Source organism: Chanos chanos, chromosome 11 (assembly GCF_902362185.1).
Source record: "Chanos chanos chromosome 11, fChaCha1.1, whole genome shotgun sequence".
Taxonomy (NCBI): Eukaryota; Metazoa; Chordata; class Actinopteri; order Gonorynchiformes; family Chanidae; genus Chanos; species Chanos chanos.
In genome coordinates, this window is record NC_044505.1 from 22,834,504 (window position 1) to 22,853,496 (window position 18,993).

General features: G+C 41.5%; 2 protein-coding genes across 2 annotated transcripts in view; one reads left to right on the top strand and one right to left on the bottom strand.

Moving 5' to 3' along the window:
* The window catches only part of LOC115823849 (uncharacterized), a 664,236-nt gene that overhangs the window by 340,766 nt on the left and 304,477 nt on the right, over positions 1–18,993 (top strand).
* LOC115824128 (uncharacterized) overlaps positions 1–18,993 on the bottom strand; it is a 247,675-nt gene that overhangs the window by 23,092 nt on the left and 205,590 nt on the right. The window contains 1 exon segment of the mRNA XM_030788234.1: positions 391–1,406. Coding sequence (XP_030644094.1) covers positions 391–1,406 — 1,016 coding nt within the window.

The following is an 18,993-nucleotide window of genomic DNA, read 5'->3' on the forward strand; positions in this document are numbered from 1 at the left end:
CTCACATGCTTCAAATCTACATTTATTATCAGCAGACATAAATGCATCATGTAAAATAGTTCTACTTTTTGCTTTTGTGCTCAACTGATTTCTAGGTACTATTTTTTTTAACTGACCTAAGTCTATCACTAACAGTTTAATCAAAGCACAATTATTAACTCATGAACAATAAACTTGGTATTTAGTAGTAACAGTGACAAAATGAATCCTCTGTCATTCTAATGTAACCTGAAGAACAATGACATGACATGTGTACGTATCTCTTCATACTGAACAGGTAACACACTGGTCCAAAATCGCACTGAACAGCTAACACACTGGTCCATAATCCCACTGAACAGGTAACACACTGGTCCAAAATCACAACACCTCAAACGGTCCTCAGTGTACACCTGTGCCTGTTCAGGTCAGCTGATTGGCTGAAGCTCTTCCCACACTGGGAGCACTGGTAAAGTTTTTCCCCTGTGTGAATGCACTGGTGTGTTCTAAGGCCTGATGAATTCCTGAAGCTCTTTCCACACTGGGAGCAGTGGTATGGCCTCTCCCCCGTGTGAATGCGCTCGTGTGATTGAAGAACTGATAACTGTTTGAAGCTCTGCCCACACTGGGAGCACTGGTATGGCCTCTCCCCTGTGTGAATGCGCTGGTGTCTTATAAGACTTGATGACTGACTGAAGCTCTTCCCACACTGGGAGCAGTGGTATGGCCTCTCCCCTGTGTGAATGCGCTGGTGTTCTCTAAGACCTGATGAATTACTGAAGCTCTTCCCACACTGGGAGCAGTGGTATGGGCTCTCCCCTGTGTGAATGCGCTGGTGTCTTATAAGATTTGATGACTGACTGAAGCTCTGCCCACACTGGGAGCAGTGGTATGGCTTTTCCCCTGTGTGAATGCGCTGGTGTGTTATAAGACTTGATGATTCACTGAAGGTCTTCCCACACTGGGAGCAGTGGTATGGCCTCTCCCCTGTGTGAATGCGCTGGTGTGTTCTAAGACTTGATGATTCACTGAAGCTCTTCCCACACTGGGAGCAGTGGTATGACTTTTCCCCTGTGTGAATGCGCTGGTGTCTTATAAGACTTGATGACCAACTGAAGCTCTTCCCACACTGGGAGCAGTGGTATGGCCTCTCCCCTGTGTGAATGTGCTGGTGTCTTATAAGATTTGATGATTGACTGAAGCTCTGCCCACACTGGGAGCAGTGGTATGGCCTCTCCCCTGTGTGAATGTGCTGGTGTCTTATAAGATTTGATGATTCACTGAAGCTCTTCCCACACTGGGAGCAGTGGTATGGCTTTTCCCCTGTGTGAATGCGCTGGTGTCTTCTAAAACTTCTAGACCAACTGAAGCTCTTCCCACACTGGGAGCAGTGGTATGACTTCTCCCCTGTGTGAATGCGCTGGTGTCTTCTGATACACAGCTGGCTTCTGAGGCTCTTCCTGCGTGAAGAGTGTGTTGTGTTCTTCCCTGTCACTCTCTGAATAGGTGTTAGGGCTCTTCTGACAGGGGAGCTCTTCCCAAACGAAGAGCGCCTTCTTTTCGTGTTGACAGCGGATTGTGCTGAAATGAATGTAATATCAGAGGATAACTGTTCTGGGCTCAGTGGAACTTCTGATTTAATCTCTCTGGTCTTTAGTAAACTCAGGGACTCTTCAGGATGCCATGTCTTAATGAGGTTTTGCGAGGAAATGTGGCCTAAACAAAGAGAGGGACACGTCTACAACAGGACCAGAAAACCATATCACAGCCTGGACAAAAATCTATAAACAACATTAAAAGACCAAACTGACATTAACCTCAGCATCAATTTAAAGTACAACTAAACCATTCTCAACGGGAGGGGGGGGTGTCATCTGTTACCTTTCTCAGGGGAAAATGTCTTGTCCCAGTGGCAGTCCGCTGGGTCGTCCTGGTCCTTGGTATATTCTTCTCCACACCAGACCAGCAGCTCCTCTCCAGCAGCGATGGGTCTACAGCTGCGGAACAGAACCCCCCCTTTGTACTGAAGAGCCACCAGATTCTGCTCTTCATCATTACGGGCACAGTTCACATACCTTAGAGAGAAAGAGAGAGAGTGTGATGAGGGAAAAGGTCAAGAGTGAGACATGAGGCAGATAAAGAGGTTTACATTGCACAAGAGAAAACCAAGTTAAGGCAGAAAATGAGAAGAAGAATGTATGGATAAGTGAAGTCATGGATAAGTGAAGGATAAATTTAAAGTCACGTCTCTAAATGGAGTTTTCGTGTTTTTGTGACTCTGATGTAAGGGGACGCTCACTGTCTCTTCATAAACTAAACTCTTTTAACACTCATTAGACACATATGTAAATAACACATGACTGAACCAAATTTTAAAATGAAAAAGTGCCAGGAAAGATGAACAGACTAACAGAGTTGAAGAAGACTAACAAAGTTGGAATGTTCTAACAGAGTAGGAATCCCAGCAGTAACACTAGCTAGTTGGGATGTTGTCACGAGATCGGGTGGGTTTGTGTCCTGCGAGGGTCAAACAGACGAGTGTACACTCCCCACCATCTCACTCAGCGCTCTGTTCAGCATTGATGAGTGAATCCAGGAAACAGCACAGGTCTCCACCCCTGTTACGTTCCCATGGAGACGCCTGGGAGCTGGCAGGTGCCGTAAAGTGGTAGTGGATGTGACATGTATCTGAGCGCTCTTCACACCAAACATTCCTCATCATTGGCAAAAATGCCCAGTGCCTCTGGCACCAAAGGATAAACTGTCCTCCTTGGACCAGTCAGAGCTTGGTGTTTATGCCCAAAATGCCCACGTCCATATGTTGTCCTTACTCCCAGCTTTTCTGAACTGAATCAGTATCCTCATTAGCAACTCTGAAGAATTGCGGACAGCTGAAACATTTCATTTTGTGATGAAGGTTTGGTTATGCAGCCTGCTTAATGGAGGACATGGTTCAGGATCCTTCAGTGTCATGCTGATGATGGCACATAAGATGCACCAGGTGTATCAGTGTGCAAGGAAACATGTGAGATTATGCAACATTTCAGCGAAATGGAGACCGATTTAATGAGATGATCTCAATGTGACTCATCTCTTTATTATTATTCACTATTATTTATTAGTCATTCGCACAGTTTATTAAGATCTGCCCTTCTTCAGTCATGGATATATAGTTACTCATTTGTGCTGTAGACCTATTAGCACCTGTTACCACCCGTAACATTAGACATGTTTTACTGTTAGTCTGCAAATAAAATCCATGAATGTATTTAGTTACAGCGATTACTGTACAGGACAAACAGAAGAGTCTTACAGTTTGGGCAGTAACACACAGCATACTCAAAAGCACCATGTGAAGCTGTGTAAAGCTTAGCAGATACGTGAACTGGTCAGAATGTCATTGGGTGGGACATGCCATTTAGGGGTATGGAGATCTTCGCCATTCTACTATTTTTCTTTCTCTTTTAAACATCTTATTTTTGTTTTACACTGTGTGTGGATTTAATGAAGAGGTTTCACACCCCCTGTACTAAGAGCTAATTAATGTGTTATACAGAGAATGTGAAAGCTCCAATCCTGAGGTCTGAGGGTCTGACTCAGTCTTACTCAGGATAATTCACTTTTCACTGAGACACTGATGATATGAGAAACTTTGGGACTGGGACAAATAATTGGGAAATTAATCAATGACTGAGTATGTTACTGAATAAACTCAAAATAAACCACGTAAAATGGAAAAATAATTAACTAAACATTACGTCTAACTATTTTTGTCTTTCGGTTGTAGATGCATTTGTTTATGTTCACATTTAATGTATTAAATATCACTTTTTCATTCGTTAGTGCACCCAGTTTCATGCATGAGGAAATAACAAGAATTGTTTTATGTATGTCATCTCATCTGATGCTACATATTTGAATCCCAAAGCCGTTGGCTCGTTTTACTAATCTTTTTGGACAGCTTGAAGAAAAAAAATCTACAAAACATTGGGTGAGTGTGTGTGTGTGTATCTGTGCGTGTGTTTTGTTATATGAAACCTCATTGAAAAGATTCAAGTATGGGTGCACAGCCTGCTCTTAAAATACATGCATCAAATATGAAAAGCCATGTGATCAGAGGATCTCCATGCTGATTGGTCTGTGAGAACAGTGAATGTGAGGGGGTGTCACTCAGTCAGGGGTTGTAAGTTTGATTCCTGAGAATGTCTGAACACCAAAATACTGGACAGCAAGGTTTCCTCAGAGATATAGTTACCTCTGATACAAAACACAGTTAAGTTTTACCACTGAACGTATGAATATATGCCGTCTGTACAGTTAACATAAATATGTGAAAAATAAGGAACAGGAGTGATCTCTGTACTCAGTATCTCACCTCATCCAGTTGGAAAAATTCTCTCTCTTCACATCAACATGATCTTCACACTGCTGACGTTTGAAGAGCTAAGGAAAACAGGTTTTTCCTTCATAAATGTTGATTTGTTAAGTATACAGTCTTTCACTGCACATTTTATGACCAACTACAGGTTTATGTCAGAGGTCTGATAGAGCGTGAGGCTCTCTGAATTGAAATGAGTGTAAAATAATTTGTTGAAGCTCCTACCAGCGGCTGATGACACAGAACATCGGTAAATGCAATGAAATAGGAATTTGGCTTCACTGCACAGAGCCCCAGTAAATGCCAACTGAAAACCTTCTTATATCATTAATTAATAGGTTCACTCACCACCCAGGAGTATCCACTGTCCTTGGTGTCTTCTCTGTCAGACATCTGGTCTTCATGTGGGCCAAAGTGTGTCCCTCTGGGTATAGTGTCACCCTGGTTAAACACGCCCAGCTCTGCGTTTGGGATGCTTGACCTCCTGACCTCTAGTCCTGAGGGAAGGGTGCGTCTGGCTCTTTCTGTGACCCCTATGGGCACGGGGGTGTCAGGGATGAACGTGGGGGGGCCATGCACCTCACATTTACCAATGAAGAAAGACCGGCAATCCTCACAGTCTGGAGAAATAAGGAGAAAAATATAAATAACAACAATAGACTTCAGTCAGACTAAAAAACACCCTAAATAACTACATTAGATTTCAGTCAGACTAAAAAACACCCTAAATAACTACATTAGATTTCAGTCAGACTAAAATACACTCTAAATAACTACATTAGATTTCAGTCTTCCTAAAAGAAACTCTAAATAACAACACCAGACTTTACTCGTCCTAACAGGGCAGTCCTCACGGTCTGATAAGACCCAATACTATCTGGGTATGGGACCATCAGTATAGAGACACAGTTCAGCATTCACAATGACATTTAACTCTATCGTGCCCATTTTTACTTTTCATTTTCAGCAGCTGATGACGAAAAACATTTTCAATTTTCCTGAGAGTGCTTAAAATCAATTATCTACCAAACATGCATCAGTCAAAAACATTATGATGTTGTAGAAACTGGGGAGTGTTTGACTTTTGCTTTTAACCACTGCACCCTTTACATGCAGAAAGACAAAGAGAGAGAGAGAGAGAGAGAGACTACAGGATCAGTCCCAGAGATCTTGCCCTACACAGACAGTCTTTGTCTATGGGTTTCTCCTCCTCAGTGTATTTGATGCTAGGTCTGTTGGACGAGTCTCTTCCTCGGGTGTAACTGTTTGACTGTGAGATCTCCTCTTTCATCACGCCTGTCTTCAGCAGCTCTACAACACAAACACACAAACTACCTGTGTTTCCTACCTGTGTCATGTGATTCAGGAAGAACTCCACACGACTGCCCCACAGACGTGGACAACATCTCTGTTTCATCAGTGGCCATCTTGTCACTTGTCTCCTGACTAATTACACGCATCCCGATCATTATAATTAGCAGAATCGCAAAGAACTGTGTGAGTAAATGCATACACCCTAATTAAGATAATCATCAAATTAATCAAGAGTATACACACTCTCATGCAAAACTGCTCTTTATTTACACACATTTCCTATCAGAATAAGACAGACACATGATACAGCAGAACAGAGGTGGAGGAAAATGAGGTTAAGACAAAGTACTCATCTAAGATAAGATTAGTTTGAACCAAGAAATTAAATGCCAGGCTAAATGTTACATCATGTATAAATTAATTTATCAGCACACTTGCTAACTTATGGGAGGTTATCCATGCCAAAATTAAAATAAAAATGAAAACAGTAAAATGAAAGCTCAAACCCCGGTTTGACATTTCTTTTTCAATACCTGTGCGCACATATCCTGCCAAAATGAAAAATAAAATTAGATAACTCGATTTTTATTTTCATTTTCAAGACAAACACGAGTCTTTTCTGACAAACATAAAAATAAAATTAAAATATCTTTTTGTCATTTCATTTCATTTGTTAGTCTTTTCCTGTTAACAGATTTGGCGGTACAAATCGGACAAAATGGAAACGAAAAGACAAAGTTGATAATCCTATGGCAAAATCCCAGTTTGCGATTTAATTTTCGACATGAACGCGCTGTATCTGCCAAAATGAAAATGCAAAGGCAAAGCAGCATTGCGTTTGCGTTTCCCACTTTGCCTTTTCATTTTCGAGTTGGCCTATATGCAAATATATGTTAAGGAGAAATGGGCGTTACCGAAGACACGAGCCTTAATAGTGGAAGACACGTGACCGCGAAAGTGCGCGAAAGCCTAATAGAGGTAACAATAGGCGCTTTCGCACCGGAGGAACTTAGAACGATTTTAGTTCTAAGAAGGCCGTTTTGAGGGGCTTTTTTAGCCCCTACTCCAGGGTAGGTACTTTTGCAGCACAATAGGAACCTTGTGACGTAGGTGTACAGCCATTGGTCCAGACGCAGGTATACGACGATTGCAACCGCCATTTTTAAAGATCCGTGCAAAATATTATGGCTGTGTCCAAAATGGCATACTACATACTACTCGCATACTAATTATGACGTAAAAGTAGTAAGTAGTATGCAGTACGTGAAAAATACATTTTGCAGTACACTACAGTTACCCGGATGATGTACTACTCTGGCGAAAATTTCTAGTATACATCCCGAGCTCACTTCGCTGACTACTGCATCCCATGATGCAACGCGGTAACCTCTAACTTTCCGAAAATTTTCAAAAAACATGGCGGACGGCGACAATGGCAATGTAGTGTAGTGCACTACACGAAACGTCTCGTAATTGTACCATACTGCATACTAGCGTGTGGAGTAGTGTGCAGTATGCAGTGTATACTAGGCTAGTATGTAGTATGCAGTACGCTAGTATGCCATTTCGGACACAGCCAAAGGCTGTGTCCGAAATGGCATACTACATACTACTCGCATACTAATTATGACGTAAAAGTAGTAAGTAGTATGCAGTACGTGTTTCGCGTACTGCATACTACATACTACTTTTACGTCATAATTAGTATGCGAGTAGTATGTAGTATGCCATTTCGGACACAGCCAATGTCTTAGAACGTATTTCATTTAGCTTTTGATAGTCATGTCTCAAAATGTCTGGAATTGTAGGAGGGGGCACATAGTTTTTATGTTTTATTTTACCGGTATTTTATATCCCCCAACAATGACCATTTTGCAACGTCCAATGTATATTTGTACATTGAAGAGGTAGCGTACACTCCGCTTCGGTAGGTGCTTGTGTGTCCGCTTGTGTGGCTGTGATCCACATTTTAACCTAAAATAAGAATGTGTTTATCCAGCTTACGATTTTAGGGCGGCGGCGGGGAAAAAGGGGGGGGGGGGACACGATGCCGCGAGCAAGGGTCAGGCACAAGCGCTATGCTAGCACCCGAAAAGTACTATGCTCATCAAGTCATTCACTGCTACTGCGGTGGTAAATGCATAGGGAAATTATTTTCTCCATTGGACTGGGTCTATCGCCATACAGTTTTATTTTCGTTAATGAGAAGGCAGTTATAGGTTATCTAATGTGCAATCAATATTTCTGTCATTCAAATTCAATAAAACTCATTGCGTATACTGTAGTCTAGTTTGTCGATTTCTTTTGCAGCAGTAATGGTTCTTTTTTTCCTTTTGGAGGTATTTAAAAGGTCTTAAGTCATTAAATTTGTACTTCAAAATGTGCAGCTATCCTGGTTAGTCATAAACAACAGCTCTTAGCTGCTATACCGTCGGCCGGCTTACGTCACTTCAGCGTTCCTACTGGCGGTGAGGAAGCAAACAGAAAAAAGGCCCTAGAACGAAAGTAGTTCTAGGGGAAGCTCCACAGGGGATAGTTCCTATCGAATTAGACCCTAGAACTGTTCGGTGCGAAAGCGCCTAATGGCGGATGCATTCTCAGAGACGGCGAGTGAGCTAAGTTAGCGAATTGTCAGGATGAAGACTTCGTTTTACTCAGAGTCGAAGTCATTTTAGATAGGCTTAGGGATATTGTCCGTGTCTTCGGTAACGCCCATTTCTCCTTAACATATATTTGCATATAGGCCAACTCGAAAATGAAAAGGCAAAGTGGGAAACGAAAACGCAATGCTGGTTTGCTTTTGCATTTGCATTTTGGCAGATACAGCGCGTTCATGTCGAAAATTAAATGGCAGGATGTGTGCGCACAGGTTTTGAAAAAGAAATGTCAAACCGGGGTTTGAACTTTCATTTTCCCGTTTTCATTTTCATTTGCATTTTGGCATGGATTACCTCCCATACTAACTATTTACTGGCTGATCAATGAGAGAGAACTTTTCGTGAGCAGCTTTTCTAAAAGAATTACTTTAAAGGATCTGGATTTCAAAAGACTTCACTTAGAAGAACTAACGTAGAAAATGTAGCTTTTTACCTCAAGTTAACAATTGTAATCGAACTCGTCGCCTGATCTGAATTTAACAAACGGACGCAAAGTCTCAACCGTAGAACTACGGAAGCCCGTTCCCGCCACATTACAAAATTGTTTTGCTTTATTGCGACCCTATTTTTCGCAATTCCGACTATATTTCTTGCAATTCCGAATTTTCCCTCATCTGACTTTTTTAGACAATCAGGCAGCGTCGAGTAAGCTAAAGCAAGATATGTTATACACTTAATGCAATGAGTAGCTTACCAGTAGCAAAACCTGGCCTCGGTAATAGGCTCCGTCGTCCAAACACCCAGTACTTGGTAGTTTTGTCGAAATCGAATTTTTTTATACGAGAAATGGGAACAACAGCCCGATAATTATCGTCCAAGTACCTTACCAGAGCAAACTTTTTTTTCCCTGTGAACTAAGGCTAACTGTAGGCTGTAACTGCAAAGCTGCCTTTTAACTGTAGAACGAAATTAGCGGGTTTTGGTTGCTTGCCTTCGTGGGACGTTACAGCAAAGATTTTTGAATACACCAATCAGATTACTCAAGAGGGGCTAGAAGCCACGCCCCCTCCCCAGGTCTCTCTTCAGTCAAAACGGAGGACAAGCTGATCGTGTAATCAAAATGCTTGCTCTGATGTAATATAATTGTTTCAGCAAGTAGTGATCATGTCCAAATAAACAGTGAGTGCACTTCCACTGCGTGAAAAGAGGTGTATCCGCACTGGAATACTCCTGTATATTCCCCGGATACTCCGCAGCATAGAATACTCCTAAATATGTGCCAGGTTTGGGGGTCTGCCTAGAGCCCATAGTTGCCATGGTGAATAATCCCTTGGGTGTGCTTGCAAGGGAACATTTGCACTTCACACCTCGGGCCACCAGGTATCCTGCAATTGGTCAAAAGTCTTACTTTTGACCAAGTAAGTCTTACCCCCCACGATTTCATATGGTTTATATTATAAATATTATTGTTGTTGTTATTCTTATTATTAATATTATTATAACTGGTGGTGGTGTTTTATGTTCATAGGTAGATTGTATAGATAGTCTGGCAGATAGATGGTCAGCCTTGGTTTAAAGGTTAGAGAACCGGGCTTGTGACTGGAGGAGCAAGGCACTTAACCCCAATGCTCCCTGGGCTCTCACCAGGAAGGCTGCCCACTGCTCCTGCGTCTGGTGTGTGTTTATTACTGGTGTGTTGGATGGGTTAAATGCAGAGGACATGTTCACTGTTCACAGTGTGTATGCAGTCACTTAAACTTAACTTAACTTAAACAAAAATGAATTACACAAATTTTATTATAAATAAAGAAAATACAGTATAATATAAATTATAAGGCATATTGACATTTATATATCAATGTACAACATAGAATATAATACATTAGAAAGAATATACTATAATATCATAGTATATAATATAAATGCTTTTTGGGAACATAAATGAAACACTAAATGTTGAGCATTGCCAAGAGCAACCCAGCTTCTGTGCTCTCCATTGCAAATCTATCCGCACCAACTCGTGCATGGTGATACACAACATAGTTTTGCTCTTTGTCCAGTCTATTCTGTAGCACCCCACACAGTGCAGACAACTCTGTGCTAGGGAGGACCCACGCTGGCCTTCCATCCAAGATGGCGTCGTCCTCTTCAGAAATGATATCTACTGATGCAGTTGTAGCACAGTGAGACATTATGTAATCCGTCTTTCTTTCAGTTCAGCAGATGAGTTTGGAGTCGACAGCCCATATGCATATATACTTACAGTTCTTGTTCTTTATTACCAGCAAGTTCATTGGCGCCCAGTAGGTGGCAGTGGCTCTATGCTAAGCACTTGTGCAGCCATTGATCGAGTTTATAAAATATGTCTGTGTGTATTTTCAGGTGAGCTGGTGATGTTTGAGTGAACTAATTTACCGTGATGGTGTAGTAATCCTTGTTTGTGTTTACCGTGTTAAACGTTAAATTTTTTCTAGACGGTACCGTATTGATTAGTACAGTAATTCTCGGGCTGGCGGCTAGCGCAAGTGTGAAATGAATGAAAATGGCTCGTGTGAGTGTACATTTCATTGTGGTGAATGAGAACGTGAGTGAATATGTGTGTTTTTCTTTCACCTGTTGGATAATAACTGTGCAAAAGACCTGTTATTTTGTTTGATGAATGGTGTCTGTTTAAAGCTAATGAGAAACAAAAACCTGTATTGAATGTTGACAGAAGTAACGAATTCATTACTATGCCGAGATTCTCCGTGTTAGCTCTATGCTAAGCACTTGTGTAGCCACTGATCGAGTTTATAAAATATCTCTGTGTGTATTTTCAGGCCTTTATTAAATCATTAAATATGTGGCACCAACACAACCGTTGGCCTTGTGTCTGAGTCCGCTACACAGTCTTCCATATTTAGCCTCTTCCTCAGTTTCAAGAACACTGGCTCTGGCCTTGTGCAGCTGCAAAACACAGTAAAAACAGGAATTAGATCACTGAAAATAGCAAATGGAGGAAAAAGTCGAAGAACTACTTGGGAAATGATTAGGTTTTGACTTACTCTTCTCCTCCTTTGCCTCGTTCGAGCGGCGATCCTGCCCCCCTCTTTGTTCTCCAGATTCCCCAGATAGCAAGACATTGAAAAAATATTGATTTTCCATCTGAATCATCATTATGGTTGAGATTGAAATCTCAATGCTAAATAAATGTTGGATCACCATTACAATACCAATGAAACCCGACAGTATAGTAATGTTGATGACAGTGACGTTGGAATAACATTGATTTATAGTTGTCCTGATTATAAATGATTGAGCATCGATTTGTAGTTGACCAGGCAACGACAATGATGTTGAAAAGTCGTCGTTTTATAGTTGACCGGGAAATGATGACGTGACATTGAAAAGCCATTGATTTATGGTTGACCAGTATGATTGAGAAGTCATCGAATTATAGCTGGCTGGGCGACCATCGTATGAAAGACCAACGGCACTTCACACATCTGATTTGTGAATCCATATCAGGTAAGCATGCATGTATTTATCTAATGTTTGAATGTTGAATTGTACCAAATTGAATATTTGCAAATGTTTATAGTTTATTTACACTGTCTAACATTATATGTCGTCGTACATTCGTCCCTGTCACAATGGCCGTTATAATTCAGACACCTTTAAATGTCATTGAAACGTTAGCATCTGTTGCCAGATTTAGGCATCACACACCAAGTTCACTCTACAGTTTTACAAATACCTACACTAAGTTAATTTAGTCAATTAGTTAACCTTGGTTTACTGTAGGTTTTTCGTGGTAGCTATAAATTAAATAAAATATCGGATGTTTTACTGTCAAATGTCAAGACTGAGAGATGCAGATGCGTTAAATTAGCTCGCTAACGCAACTGATAACTTAGCATTTCATGTTAGCATTAGATGACACGATAGCGTTGGCTAGGACGAGTTGAGAGGAACAGAGAGGCATGCATATATTTCGGAGACAACTCAAAATCTGATCAAAGAGCAAATACACGCTTTTTTCATGAATTATAGTCTTCAGTGCAGGATTCTTTCTTCCGACGACAAAGTTAGCACTTTGCTTTTATGCTAGCGAAGTTATCCTACTAAGTTACTGATGGAGCTCGGATATTGTGCTATGAAGTCATTATAAAATGGTGTCGATCACATATTATTGACACTGTTGTATTTTTTGGCAATTGCACACTTTTACAGTCACTGAGATTGCTGACTTTATTTTTTTACTCTCCTGTTTTCTGTTTTAGATACCCTGACTTCAGACCATGGGTGGGGATGGACGACAGCGCAGAAGTCACAAAGAATTAAAATAAACTTGTTTTTTAACTGATGTAAAGTTGTCCATTGTCATTTACATATAGATCAAACCTAATGTTTAATAATATAGGGCTATGAATATATTTAATAACATCCTGGCTGTAGATAAAGCAGGACATATTTTTTCCACAGTATTTTAAAGTAGTAATAGTAATTTGCTATAATTTAAATTCGGTTGAAATACCATTGAAATCCCAATCATCATTAGTTATGATTTCAACGTTGTCTCAATATAAACCGAGGGTGAAAAAGTGATGAAGAATCAACATCGGAGTTCGACGTTGATTCAATGAATTTAACGTTGACAGCGGAATGTTGATTTAACATCATTTCAATGACTGTTTGCTATCTGGGTCTCTTCTTGGTACATCCTGTAACTCGTTCCAATAAATCTCAATAGGTCTTGCAGGATGCTAGAGAGAAAAAAAAGTGGAGAAGAAAGGAAGATTGATTAAAAGTTCGTTTAGAATTCCAGGTGGTGTTATGAAACAATCGCCATGATATAGCCTACCAACAACGGGTTGTGTTACCTTGTCTGTGGATCATATCTCTGCGTGTTTTCAGCATTTTGCATTCTCCGCACAGCTTCCTGTGGAAGCAAAATTAGTACAAAAGTTCAATTCAACCACATTAAGGGATAAAGCAGATGAACAAATGCGAACGTATCAGAGTGTGCGGCAGTCGAAGACAAAAGCCGGCAGGCTACAGAAATAAACTTACCGAAACTTACCGAGTTATTTCCCGCTCGTCTTCTTGTTTGGGGGGCAGACTCCTCTTGCGCCTCTTTGATGTCTGACTCCATCCTGTCCAACCGCCGAATAACATTCTCCATGAACGTTTACTGCTGTTCAGACATCTTCTTAAAAATGCATTTAACGGGGACACCAGTTATTTGTTTTCGTTCGGACTCGGCGTTGGAATAATTGGACATTCCCAGCGCACTAGCCTCTCCAGTCTACGGTCCGTTCGAAAACTCAAGTGTTTTCAAGCCATGTTCAAAATGCGCACTTTCAACAGAATACGGAGTCCAACTTCTGTAATCCGTTTGTGACTTGTGTCTCCTAGATACGCCGTTCACGCACAGAAAACTGACTGGACAGGACTCAACCTTAGATTCTGAGTGGGTGTTTTGAAAACGGGGCGCGTCCTCGTACTGACGAGAAACATTCCAAACAAACAAGCGAGGAACAACAACAAAAACTCCTGTACCCTGTAAACTTTTAAAAAAACTCCTTTACCCTTTGTCCCGCATCCCTCATATTGAGATAATGTCCCGTATTTTTCCTCGGTCGTTTGGTTTTTAACAGTCAGAAATAAGAATAAATGGATGCTTTCTTTTACCCGGCCGACACATGAGCCGCTTATACCGTTGCTACATAGTTTCTAATCTATTGCTACGTCAAAAGCTATAAAAATGCAACAAAGCCCAGTTTTTGAAAAGTCTTGCTTTCATCCAATGGCTGAGAAGAGAGCGTTGAGGGCGGCCATCAAGAGGCTGTGGCGGCTGTCAATCAAACCGTGCAGCTGTGGGGCCGATGAACTCCTCTGCTACGTCACAAAAACCAAACTTAGTAAAACTTTGCAGATGTGAAAGTAAACGCTGTCAGCCGACATCATGGTCAATGTTGCTATTAAACGCTCTGTACCTTTTGCAAAGAGTTACTGACTCTCAGCCACAGACAGCCACGCGCTGGCTATATGAGGTTGTTTACCCCGCATATCACAAGCTTTGCTGACAATCGTCAGGCTACGTACATTCAGCAATCAAATTAATCCCTCTAAATAAAATATTATCAATCGTTTCGCGGAGCAAAGAAAACATTAAATCAGGGGCGTCAAACTCATTTTACTTCAGGGGCCACATATAGCACAATTTGATCTTAAGTGGGCCGGACCAGTAAAATAATCGCATAATAATCTATAAATATCAAGAACTCTAAATCCATGTCTTTGTTTTAGTGCAAAGAAGTATTAATATATTATTAAGATGTTCACATTTATTGAACCATCCCTTTACAACCCATATTATGAAAAACCTGAAATTTGAATAAAAGAACTGCAATTTAAACAGTATTATGCATCAGTTCATCATTTACACATGTGCATTACAACTTACAGATCACAGTGGATTTTTATTTTATTTACTGAGTATGGCGAATGAATAGGGCCAGTTGAGCAACATCTGTACTGTCAGTGCTCTCATCAATTGCAAATGCAAATGCAACAAATGACTTAACTTTGTGCTTTATTTGGCGGTCCAAATCTGCGGAAAGGTCTGAAATCCTGTCTGCCCGGTATTCCTCGTCAAGCTAATGTTAGCAAAAGCTGGTCGCTTCTCAGGGTACACAATTTCTGCAGCCTCCAGCATGCATGTTTTCACCAAGTCGCCCTCACAGTATGGCTTGGATGCTAATGCTATTTCGTTAGCAATAAGGTAGCTGGCTTTGACCGACGCACCACTAATCCCTCGGCTATGGGTAAAAACAGACTGCTGTTTTCTCAGACCCGCTAACATTTCATTGATCTTTTCTCCTCTCAGTTGTCCTTGCAAGCGGTCATATTGTTCACTATGATGAGTCTCATAGTGGCGCCGAATATTATATTCCTTGAGCACTGCAACTTGCTGCTTACACACCAAGCACACAGGTTTCCCACTGACCTGTGTGAATAAATAGGAGCTGGTCCATTTTTCTTGAAATGTTCTTCATTCTGTGTCCACTTTTCTTCTTTTTGACAAAGACATTTTGGGGCTTTGGGTCAGACGGCGGCAAAAGAATATTGTGTTGTATCCGCTACTCTCACTGAAACAGTGCGCCCCGGTGGTCAAATAAATAGATTGCAGTTAATGTCATAACTTCTCACATCTGGCAAATTTCATCTCGCGGGCCGGTTCTGCCCCGCGTGCCGTACGTTTGCCAGCCCTGCATTAAAACCAAAGGTCGACCGCCTCTGTGAGCAAACCCTCGTGTCATGTTTTTCCGCTGGGTCCTAGTGTCGCTTGGGTGCATTTAAATTGGGGGAAGAAACTATTAAAAACGGCAATTGAACCAGATTGGTGGAATTTGACAAACACTGTGCCTTTTTGAAAAAAAAGCGTTCTCCTGGCTGTGTTAACAAGTAGACATGCACTGGTCCTGTCATAAAGCAAAACTGTGAACCTTTCAGTAGTTTCAGCTACATGTGACATCTCTTGCACACTTGAGGTTTGATCATGGTGATGCCTGGTTGCGTGCTTAGGTCCATTCTGATGGTACCTCCTTAATCTCTTAGATTACACCAGCCACTTCAGGCCCAGCAACCATCCATCAACGTGGTTCACCAGGATTATCTACCAAGCTGACCGCTCCCCCCTCTCCTTTCACACAGGCATTATTCTGCTCATGTGCTTGATCTATGGGAGTTGCAGAGAACACTCTGTTTGTCTTCTGCACAATGAACTTGCCAGCTAAAAACGCCCTGTAAACTTGTGGATGTTTTGTAGTAAGCTCAGCCATGTCCCTCAAATGCGCTGGAATCCATCTAACATAATGTGTATGATCGAGGGATAAAAACCAGGGAGTGAACTCAGTCAAGGCATCAAGGAACATACTGAAAGAGCCCAATCGTAGAGACCGTACACAGATCAGAAGAGACAGCTCTAGCTCCATAACAGTGGCCCAGTACTGAAACTGTGGGATTGGATCTCTCTGCCTGTTGCACCACTCATCAAAATGCAGCACATCACTGGGAGGATCCGTTTTGATGTAATTATTATAAAATGTACAGTTCTGCTACTGTTACTTGATGGGCTCAGACCCCCTTTGTGAGTTTTGCTACCAAATTTGATGCTTTTATCAAAAATTGCACAATTCTTATGAAAATTTGAGCTAAACTGCCCCACTAAGTCGACTAACACACTGGTTCATCTGTGCTGATGAGGGCAGGTGACAGTGTTGAACTGAATGCCTAATCTCATAGTATTTTAACAATACCATTCAGAGTTGGCAAAAATCTGCCCAGTGTTCTCCATCATATAGTTTGGACAAACTCAGAAAGCTCTGATTTCCCTTCATTTACTTATAAATTTATAGTCTGTTGGTAAAAAAAAAGTTCACGCAGAGCAATGACAAGGGGCTCTGTGCATTTTTGGAAGCTGTACCATGTCTGTAAGTGTATGAGTCAAAGGACAAATGAATATGCCCCATGTGGGGTGAGGTGTGTGTAGTACAAGTTAACAAAGGACAGGTGGGGAAGGGGCTATATTTCCTTTTATTACAATAGGTAACAACTGCTCTAGTGCTTATGGGAATTCTAGGAAAATGCTGGTATCTGCAGGTATCAGCAAATTCAATTCAATGCTTTTAAAGACCTTTTTAATTCCAATTTTAATGCCACTTTGACCTATGGTTACATCATTAAGGCTATACAAAAGCTACACTTTCTAATCAGACACTTCTGATGGGCTGTAACTCCACTGCTTAAGTGTTTTACAGCCACTGTAGAAAAAGGATTTATTAGAATTATTCAGAGTGGAGTTATTCAGATGGTCACATATGTTTATACTTACAGACCAATGAGAAAAGAGCCCTGACACTTAAAGGAACACAAATCCCCATACTGACATACACACACACACACACCAGACTACCTTATATCATCATAGTCATTACACCAGCATAACAGAAAAGGAATAATCCAGAAGAAATAGAATGTAAAAGAACACTGGAGGCCTTGAGGAAGCATGTAAAACAAAACTGAGGAGGTTTATTTAAGCCCAAACTAAGATTCTTCTGTTTCCTCTTTTTCACATAAAGAAAAATACCATGACGACCCATCATCCTCTGTTCACTGCCTCAGATTCACAAAGACAGCGGTTCCCCGTGAACTCGAAAACGGTACACGCAGGTGTACTCAGGGTGACCCCGGTTGTTTAGGATACGGAGTTCCACCATCCTGTAAATCCTCTGCTCTGGAGACTTTTGAGAGAGAGAGAGAGACAGAGAGAGAGAGAGAGATTAAAATTGAGAAACTGTTGGGATGGTGAGTTGTAATTCATTGTAGCATGTCTGTAAGTGCTTTGGTTGGTTACATGAGACAGGCAGTTCACTGATACATAAAAGGAACATTTATACTGACTTACTTTATCCACTGTAACACATTTACATCTCCCCTGTCTAAACTGACTGCAGGGAATGTCATGTCAAATTATGTCAGTACTCAGTACTGACACAGGAGCATACACACGTTCAGAGGTGTGTATGCTCCTGTGTATATTTGTATGGATGTTTATTATTAGGTCTATAGCTGTCACTCACTGGCAGTTTGAATGTCTGAACTGATTCTCCCTCCTGATCGTAAACAAACTTTCCTAGAAGATTTTCTGCTTCATTCACACTGGACATACCCTGTGATAACACAGAACACAGGGAACCCAAACAGGCTTAAGTACGCTGCCCGGGTCTGGTACGTCTCCGAACAACGCGTGTTTATCACACTCGCACCTGTTTACACACACACACACACACACACACACACACACACACACACATAAATCTCAGTTCTGAAACGTACCAAAGTCCATGTTAACCACACGCTCATTAGCAGTGATTAAATCGGAGGAGAGGTTGGACCTGCAGATTCCAAAGCGTAGTCCGCCATCCCGATCCCGTCGGCTCTGTACAAACTCAGGGCTCTCTGAACAATCTTCTCCATGTCCTAAAACAAACAGTTCAAGCGCTATTGAAACAGACAATAATTCAAAACTACCCACACTCCTTTTAATACGGGACATTGTCACCAGTGTACAATAGGACAGTCCAACCTAGAAAACAGTGGACGACAATCCATCAGAATAACACACATTCACACACATACGCACTTCCAAGAGGCCTTGTGTGAAACAACCAAAGTTTAGACACATCCACACAGTTCTAAAATGATAAATACATCACATTATACGCTGTATTTTAAAGCACCCAGCACAATGTGAATATGACCGTAGTGAGTGGTGTATGGTCCACCCCCGCTGTTCACCTGTATGGTGACGGCTCCCGCTCCTTCCTGCCCAAGACTTTCTCCCACAGTTCTCCAGACGTCTGTTCTCTGCTCTCCTCTGTCCCGCCCAAGCCGCTCCAGTATTCTCTTCTCCAGGTTCTCCAGTTCCTCCTGGAGGTCTGAGCGCAGTACCACATTCAGGTGACTGACACTTGAGGAAAGGAACAGACGATCACACAGCTCCAGCTTCAGTCTCGAGGTATTCTGTAAGAGGAATAGTTTAAACAATGGTCTGAATCCACAATAATGTCACTGTTTCCACAATAATTTAACAGACACGTGTGTGAGGAAGATATGGATGTGACTGTGTGTGTGTTTGCGTGTGTTTGATGGAGATACAGGATAGAAGGAGAGAGAGTA